The sequence below is a fragment of the Colossoma macropomum genome, unplaced genomic scaffold (genome assembly GCF_904425465.1).
Source record: "Colossoma macropomum unplaced genomic scaffold, Colossoma_macropomum, whole genome shotgun sequence".
Classification (NCBI taxonomy): domain Eukaryota; kingdom Metazoa; phylum Chordata; class Actinopteri; order Characiformes; family Serrasalmidae; genus Colossoma; species Colossoma macropomum.
In genome coordinates this window covers 29019471-29029091 of record NW_023494799.1, presented here as the reverse complement: position 1 = coordinate 29029091, position 9621 = coordinate 29019471, and the positions used below count along the sequence as shown (strand labels likewise).

General features: G+C 39.3%; 1 protein-coding gene across 1 annotated transcript; it reads right to left on the bottom strand.

The window, feature by feature from the left end:
* Nucleotides 1-4191: 4191 nt before the first annotated feature.
* Nucleotides 4192-8440, bottom strand: LOC118819175 (C2 calcium-dependent domain-containing protein 4C). The gene is made up of 2 exons (XM_036586858.1): nt 8355-8440; nt 4192-5670 (listed from the first exon to the last, which is right to left on the bottom strand). Exon 2 carries the CDS (start codon nt 5623-5625, stop codon nt 4366-4368), a length of 1260 nt encoding a protein of 419 aa, XP_036442751.1. The 5' UTR covers nt 5626-5670; nt 8355-8440; the 3' UTR covers nt 4192-4365.
* Between the last annotated feature and the right edge of the window lie 1181 nt (nt 8441-9621).

Sequence of the window (9621 nt, the reverse complement as noted above, 5' to 3'; positions counted from 1 at the left end):
TGTAGCACCTACAAATTTTTATGTAGCTACAGCAATTATTTTTGCTACAATTTCGCTACAGGCTTCAGGCAAAGCGCGCAAAGTCTGAACCACAGAACGCGGTCGTTAACTGGGCTGGTGGTGATTGTGCAATCCTGACTTAGCCGCGGACAGTTCCAGCAAACGGTCACACGCTGAGCCCCCTTACTAGTAGGGTTAGCTCAGGGGTCAGCAACCGAAATGTTAACAAGAGCCATTTTGTCCTTTGATGAAACCACCTTGGGAGCCACAACATTTTATGTCCATTTTACCATCTTGGCTGTAAATATGTCTCAGTATATGCTGATGTCTTAATGTAGGCTGACAAATTTAATATAAACGGATACTGTGCTCTACTTTAAGCCTTAGCTCAGCTGTAGTCGCTTTTCTCGCACCTCACAGGAAACTTTTCCACAAAAGAGATTTTTGTAAAATGTCTCCCAACGTTCAACTTTTTACGAGGCTGAAGTCGCTTCTCATTCTCCAGCTCCTCATTTGAATTCTCCCGTTCCACCTTAAATGGTGCAGACGCACCAAAATTTAAATGCTGCGTCATTTAAGGTGGAGCGGGAAAATTCGAAAGAGAAGCTGGCGAAAGAGAAGCTGCAGCCTTGCGACTTAGTGTTTGACAGTTTCTTGTTGCAGATTAAACGTGGCAGGAGACCAGCTGGAGTGATTATGAATGCAGATAAGTCCGTTCGTCTCCAAGTTATTAATGTTTGTCTTAAATCTCTCTCTTTACCATTTCATTAGCTTCTAGGCGAGACTGTTATCTCTGTTGCTGTGTCCAGCAGCGTTAAAGGTTGGTGAATTAGTAGTTATGCGTTAACTCCAGCGTTTAAGACCATTTATTGTGAAAACTGTGTTAGAACTGTGTGTTATAACGATTTTACAGTGGAGAGATTATTCAGGCCTGATTCTCATCCCAAAATGAGCCAGAGTCACTGATGAGAATTTTGAGGCTAAATTGTTGCTGAAGTTTAAAGGACTCTGAATGTCGTGTCTGTATATGTTGCTGAAATGTTCAAATTGGAGCAGTTTTATTTCAACAGTTGACAATGCTTTGCATTAAACTGTTTGGTTTTTATACAGTTTTTTTTTCGGTTGTTTTTTGTTAGGAAAAACCTGGAAGGATTGACTTTTCCTTTTATTTAGTCTAACTTCTTCTTGGATATCACACCTTTGGTTGTGTAAGTTTGATTGTTGGTTACATTCAAACTCACTTTTTGGTGATCTTTTTGTATATTTGCAGCTTTTTAATTGCATGTTTCTTTCTGGCACATAATTAAATGCAGTGTCTTGTTCACAGTTGGGCTTGTTTGGTGTATCAGGTGGAGATTCACAAACATTCTGACAATCGCGCTTTGAAGGTATCTAAAAAGTAGCCACTACTTTCAAAAAGTAGCTAAAAAGTAGCCACTACTATTTCTGGAAATGTAGCTAAATTGTAGCTAGCTACAAATTTTTGGGAAGGTAGTTACAAAGTAGCTAACTACTAATATTTCAGTAGCTATTCCAACCCTGCTGAATAGTTAGGTGTCCACTGTCAAAAAACAATGATGGATCCTGACATAAGCATCATGTGAAATTGACACCAAAGTTGACAGAAGCAGCCTTTCCCTCAGATTGCGCCTATCGGAATAAGCCTTTATAAATGTTTACATAGGTTTATGTCCGTAGTCAAGATGAGCTTATGTAGGTGTCATGTAATCTTATGAATCTTACACTACCAGTAAGATGTCTCATGTCCACTGAGCTTTGCCCTGGAGAAATACAAGAGTCAAAATAACCCATATGGAATGTTACAAGGTACCCAGAGACCTTTAATATATTCCACAGATCTTTATTTTTCGTACATTAACAAAAGCGCTTAGGATAAACCGCTTAGCACGACCTGCAGTTTTCCTTTAACATCAGCAAATACATCGTATGTATTCATGCAGAAGTGTGGAGAGCATGCCACATACAAAGCACACCTACTTCCCCATTCAACGTTTCACAGCTTCAAATACAGGGTCATCACGATAAAAATAGTATCCATTCACATGAAGTACAAACACCAGCGAAGATAGAAGTCCAGCGTTTACAAATTGCAACAAACATCATGTGAATAAAACCATTTCTACATCAAGTATGTTGGATCGGCACTTCGAAAACCTGTTAAAAACAGGAAGACTTGAGCCACAGCGGCTCCATAAGAGAAAATCATTTCTGAGAAAAACATTAAAGGAAACGTCGGCACTCTTTTTAGCCTTAATAGCTCTGGAGCAGGTTTCATTAATAAAAAAGAAAAAAAAAGCTCTACCAGCCAAAACCTTTTACCTCTTGTTTAATTAAGCAGCATTTCAGGACTTAATAACAAGGGATCATTTGCACTCTCTGCTGGACTGATCATAGGCAAGGTCACTCTGTCTTTTCTGCAGGGAGATTTTAATGAGGTCCACCACTCTTACCACTGATATATCTACATTTATTACATCAAACGGCGAGCTAGAGTCACTTTTTCTACAGATATTGTAATATTTAAACATTCAGAATGCATTAAGTAAAAGCACAAGATTCAGACTGAAGTACTGCATTTGAAATTTGCATTAGCAAAAAACTTATGCTGCAATATTGCTCTCATTAACTTTCTGTTTTTGTTGAAGATGAAGGTTAGTTATATCAGACCATGTGATGAACGAAACAGTCCATTTTTCACTACTAAACAAAACTATGTGCACAGGACCAACTGCAATAACACTTAAATCTACATTTTTATACAATATTTTGAAAGTCAGAGACCACCCTTCATTTATTAAACCTGCAGTCAAAACAGCCTTTAAGTACAAGATATTCATTTTTCAGCATCATGAAAAACACATCAAGCCATAATAACTAGATATAATATCAAATCTTTCAGTATTTAGTGTCTCCACTCTTTGCCTTTCATTCTTTCTTTTCTCAGAATTCCTTTCAGTTTTTGAAAGGAATCTGCAGGGATATTTTTCCTTCTAAGTTCAGTCTTAGAAGTTGGTTTTACATTTTCTGCTTCTAACAATTCAAATAATCCCAATTACTAATTTACTCTTCCGTCCATAAAACCTCCACTTCTCAGATGTCCAGTTTCGATGCTTAAAAGCAAACTGTCTTCTTTTTTGTCTGTTTCCTTTTCTCAGTCACAGCTTCTTGACAGCTACACACCCTTTCACACATAGCACTGAGTTGTCTTTGTAAAAGTCTGTTTCTTTTCACTTATTTTCCTTTGTCTTCCACCTTTCACTGTGTGGATTACCTTAAATCTAATTTTGACAAAAGTAAAAAGTGGACAAATTTAATACTGATTGATTTGATATGAATTGATATATATATATATATATATATATATATATCTATATATATATATATATATAAAAAATTAAATGAACGAAAGCGTGGTCTCTGACTTTTGCACTGCACTATATTTCCTGAGAATTTGGTTGTTTGAGACTAAAATCAAAAAACAAATCATTAAATTTCATTCTGAAATTTCTATCCATCAGATAATATATAATAGTGCTTAAATGGCTGGACTAAATCGAGTTCCCCCACCATTTCACTTGTCTTTCATTCAGTGCCCAAGGAAACATTTTATAAATTAAACTGATTATTTGTAGGATAAAGAGTCCATAAAAGATTGAGAGTCTGTGACGCTCTTCTGTACATGTAACAAACGAGTAATAAATATATTCATCGAAGATGACATCCAGTCAGAACAGATTAACAACAGAGAGACGCTCAGCTTATGCAGTCCAGTCTGAGCTGACCACGACAGGCAAACCTCCTCTCGCTGTCTTCAGTAAGGCTTCTGGGTCTCACAAAAACTATTCACGAGGGTGAGCACACGCCATCACATTTCCATATGTGCACCAACATCTGGTAAGACACAGTGATGCAACATCCTCCAATGTTAGTTATTCATCCTCCAAATGAGTTGGCAGATGCATCCAGGATCAAAGCTAACATTTGCACACTGGGTCATTGTGTGAGTTCAAAGGACCAGGAGGAAAAAAAAAAGTTTTTGCTATGAAAAGACAAATGTTCTGTCTGCATCAGTTAACACAACAAGCATCAAACAACAAAATATACATAAATATATACAACAAATGTAAAGATGCAATAGAATTTTATCTTTATGTCAACACAAATATACACATTTACTTGCTATGAGTACCAAGCTCTAGAGTTTTATGGTAGATGTAGTCATAAGTGAGTCTGCCCAGTCAAGTAGTGGATGATGCTACATGAAAACAGGTTTAGCTATTTACTCCAGGGTCCACTAGCTCCCTTTTGAAGACACTAAGCCCTCATAAGTCCCTGTGTAGAGCTTTAAAGACCAGGCAGCAGCTTCCCCAGAGGGACCTCTCTCTCTCCCAGCAAGCTGTCCCTTTTCAGACTAGTGCCTTTATTCACCACTTTGATCTTCAGAGCAAGGTTCTTCACCTGCGCCGAGCTAACCGAGTCAAAGAAGAAGTCCTCGTTGAAGACAGGATTGCGGCTGTTCTTGATGATGGTGCTCCGCTGCTTCTGCAGCTTGCCTGGGTTGAGGTAGAGCGATACGCAACAGTTGATGCTCTTGATGTCGAACATCTGGTCGTAGAGGTCCTCGGCCGCTACGATGCGTATCCGCAGGCGGGCAGTGCCCGCGTCATAGTCTGCGCAGAGCCGGATTGTGCCACCCTTGTGGAGGTTGACCATGTGCTCCCTTTGCTGCCTGTCCCTTCCATGATGGTCCAGAGGACCACCTCCTGAGGGGCAGTGGATTCTTCTGGGCACACTGGGGCTGGGCTCTGCCGAACTGCACTCATCTGTGGAGAGCGAACTGTGCCGGGCAAACGTCCTCTTGGCTTTGACCACCTTGGCCTGGGTCTCATGGGTGAAGATCTTGAGCAGGGAAGCAGAACGGGACAGCAGTGGGGAGCTGAATGGGGACGATTCCGCTGAGGAACAAGTGTCACTCTCGCCCCCGCTAAAGTAGCGATATGGGCTGATGTGAGACGTGTTGAAATCCACAGGGTTCAGATGGCTGTTGTCCGTGCTGCTCTTGCTCTGGGATCTGCGCTGGGTGTTCGGAGAAGTCACGGGACTTGTGTGGTCGCAGTGGAACAGGGATTCTTTCCGGCGAGTGTGGGGACTCTCCATTAGTGTGGCGAACCCATAGGATGTCTGAGTCTTTGGGATATATGGTAGAGACATGGCCGTCTGGGACTGAGGATCGGCATTGGTATCGCCGGCGACAACGTCATCTGCGCTTTCAATCTGAATGATGTGACGGTTGGCGGCCTTCAGAAGGTTCTTTGTGTCTCCAGCCAGCTTGCTGACCAGGCGGGGACTCCGAGGGCTGCTGAGGATCTTGTTGCCAATGGTCTGCTCCGAGGTAGAGGGCCGCAGACCTTCCTTGGGCTTGACGTCCGGTGTCTCAGCCTCTGGTGGGCAGCTTACCAGCTTAGGAGGGATAAAAAAGTCAGGGATTTTGTCAGGGGTGAGGACGTTGCTGTAGATGGGGGCTTTGTCCTGTTTGTCGCCTGCCTCCCCTTGACGAGGCACGTTGGTCTCCACTGAGCTCCGAATCTTCTCCAGAACCCACATGATTCTTCTGTGTGTGACCCAATGATGGGGTGGTGGGGCTTCCGTCTGTAACATCAGGTAGCACAGATGCTTAGCATATGCATGACCGAGGATAACGCGATGCAAGCCAGTATTTGCATAACAAATTACCTTAACATCACGTTAACTTTTCCCATAATAAAATGGTCGATATTTCATATGTAGAAAATTCACAGGTGTCACATGGTTTACCCGTTGAAATTAATTTTTCCAGAGTTTTGCAGGTATATATAATATAAGGCATGTAGTCTCATGCACATGCACAAAAAACAATACAGAGATCACCAGATGTGAGAAATGATCCAAGCCATCACAGAGTCAAGTGCCAGGATTGAAAGAAATGTTGTACTTTACCAATAGTTGAATGAATTATGCCACGAAATAATGCTTTTTTTGTTGGTAACAGTCATCAAGAACTGTGACTACACTCTTAAAAACGATGGTCCTTTAAGGGTTCTTTAGTAAAGAAAATGGATCTATATGGAACCATGAACACTCACAGAACCCTTTGCATGATTAAAGGGTTCTCTGCATCACGAAAAGGTTTTTCAGACGGATAGAGAATGTAGATGGTTCTATACAGCACCATTTTGAAAAGAGTTCTATATAGCACCTGAAAGGGTTCTTTTATTGTTATATTGTCAGCCTTCACACTTGAAAAAAAAAAGGTTCTTCAGAAGTTCTTTGATAAAGAAAAGTTCTTTTGATAAAGAAAATGGTTTTATACAGAACCATGAACACTCAAGATTAAAGGGTTCTTTGCATCATGAAAGGGTTTTTCAGATTGAGAGTGTGTTTTATTTGGTTCTATATAGAACCTTTTTAAAAAGTTTTCTATATAGCGCCAAAAGGGTTCTTCTATTGTGATGATGTCAAGCTGTAACAATAGAAGAACACTTTTTGGTGTTATATAGAACCCTTTTCATAAAGCTTCTCAAAAGAACCATCTACAAAACATTCTCCATCAATCTGAAGAACTCTTTCATGATGCAAAGAACTTTTTAATCATGCACAGGGTTCTTTGAGTGTTCATGGATTTATATAAAACCATTTTTTTAACAAAGAACTCCTGAAGAACTATCATTTTTAAGAGTGTTGTAACAACAGAAGAACCCTTTTTGGTGATATATAGAACCCTTTTCAAAACGGTTCTATGTAGAACCATTCACAGCACATTCTTCACCAGTCTGAAAAACCCTTTCATCATGCAAAGGGCTCTGTGAGTGTTCATGGTTCTATGTAGAACCATTTTCTTTACTAAAGAACGCTTAAAGAACCATCTTTTTAAGTGTGTAGGGATGCACAATCATATCAGAATCAGTTTTGCCAGATGATTTCTTGAAAAACATTTATTTGACTGATAAAAATGAATGAATATTTTTATATTGCTGAATTTGTAACTCTAATTTCTCCATTTTATAAATGTTTATGTCTCAGTATTGACAGACATATGAAAAATACAGGATATCAGCATAAGCCCACAATTCCAGTGCCTCCCTTACTGTTACACCTCAGAAATAAAATTGTACTGGTGAAATAAAGCGTATCTTTGTGTAGAACAGCTGAATCAAATGTTTTTTTAAGGTCAGAATGTAAATCAACTTGCAATGTCATTGCCGTGTTAGTGGAAACGAAATTAAATGTTATTACAAACGTGAATCAAAAGTTATATGTGTTATAATAGCATCACCTGCAGCCATTTGACACCACTTTACCTCACTGTTGTTTTCAAGCTGGTTTTCAATAATGATTTGCAATTAGTGACGCTGCAAAGATGAATCATTGTTTTCAGCCTAGAGATAATCAACAGTATTCGTCAGCCTTTACAAGAACTTATGGGCTGTTTACTAGAACCAAAGACGTAAAGTATATTTTGAATGGCTTTTTAAACACATCTGCGCATGTACACCACAATAAAAGCTTGTTGCCTGTTGTGTTGTGCCTCTTATGTTAAGGCAATAAGCGTGAATAAGCGTATTTGTATGAAAACTGTGTATAGATTACATTTTGTGGGAAGCAGCCCGGAGTAAATGGAGCAACAGGCAGTTTGGGAAGTAGCAGAGCATCTCAAAAAGCACTTCCCTACCCTCTTTGGAGTACTTTAGAGAATTACCGCTGGTGACTTCTTTCCAAATGTGAAATCTGACTTGTACTTTAATCACACAGTCCAATTTGAGAGGCAGAGCAGAACGACGGCTTTCCTATTTTCCAGCTTCTTACTCCAATTTTCCGTTCCACCTTAAATGGTGCAGCAGTTCCGTTCTGGCGCCTGAAGCATCAGAGCGTAACCGCTGCGCCATTTAAGGTGGAACAGAAAATTCGAACTAGAGGCGGGCAAAAAAGAAGCCAACTACAGGTTCGTTAGAGCAGATGGAGAGTTAGTTGACAGGACACTGACGAAACTAATAGCATAATTATTATAATTAAGCTTAAAACTGTTTTCAGTGTGAATGAAATCTCGTATGCAAACTTTTATTTTAAATCACGCTTTCTTAATAATGATCAGTCGTATGTAATTATCCGCTCCAAATGCGACAAAACACTGTAAAAGCGGGGAAGAGAGGAATTAAACTAACCTTCAAAAACTGTCAAAACTCGACTTTTACATGAAAAAAAAATATTTTTAAAATGCGTCAACAGATGGAAAGCATGTACTTATAAAGAGAAACAGTGCAGTAATGTCACCTGTTGCATTAAAGCTGGCTACTTACAGTGAGAGGTTCTTCTGGTTTCACTCCTCAAGCAGCTTAATGTCTTCTCAGTGGCTCATTTTGTGTTATGAGTGTCCATGAACTCCGTCTCTCAGCCTCCAGTGAGGAGTTCGCAGCTCAACAGGCTGCTCCCTTCTTATATTCTTCCACCTGCCGCGCTCACCAATCAAAGGACCCGCTGCGCTGAGCTACTGCGCCTACCAATCAGAGGAGCTGCTGCGCAGACCAATCACAGCCCGACTTCATTGTTTGAGATGGTTGGAAAGGAAGTGTAGCTAAGCTAGCAAACTGCTGAATGAAATCTCTAAAAACACAAATATCTGAATAAGTAAAAGATGTTTAAGTTTGTAGAACAGGCTTCTAATATATATACAGCTTTAAAAGAAAATCTCTTCAGCAACAGACTCCTGCTTGTGTTCGACTCGTCTAGGATTTATCTCAAGAACTCAACCATAGTAAGAACATTTAGGCTATATGTAATTTGCATATACCTTATGTATGTATGTATGTATGTATGTATGTAGGTATCTATCTATCTATCTGTCTGTCTGTCTGTCTTTCTGTCTGTTTATCTGTCAATCTTCCATGTGCAAAAGAAATATATTTACATATCTTTTTCACAATGTGCCAAATCTGTGATATATTTACATATATTTTGACATAGGTAAATAATACAAACTGACACTGCTACATTTATTTAATCAAAAATATTTTGTTTCTAAGTTTCTGACCATTTCTATTGGTCTCTTCATCATGAAAAACTGTTGATACTATTCATACATGATACTACGGCATATATATTTAAAAGTTTAAATGGTACATTTAAATGTATTTGCCGCACATACTGTAAAACAGCACATATGTTGCACATATATTTTACTATAAGCAAATGTATGTACATATATTTTCATTCTTTCTATGTAAGCATTTTGTTATTTGGAAATACTGAAGGAAAAATCAAAAAAAAGTACAGTGAAACAAAATGTACTTGAATTTGAACGTCCAATCACTTGTCAATCTGCTCTTCTCAGGCCATCGGTTACCCTGGAGACCAGGCCATATCTATGGCAACAAATAGACTTTTACAGGTGGCAAAAAATAGAAAAGGCCCAAGAGAGTGAGAGGGATTTCAGTATTGGTGTGGCAAGGGCGCAATCAAATACCTGTCATATGGCTTTCCATCTACTAAGGCCTTACAGGCTACAACAGAGACGTTAAAGACTATAGACATAACAAGTCGGCCTTAGAGTAAGTATGGAAATATAGT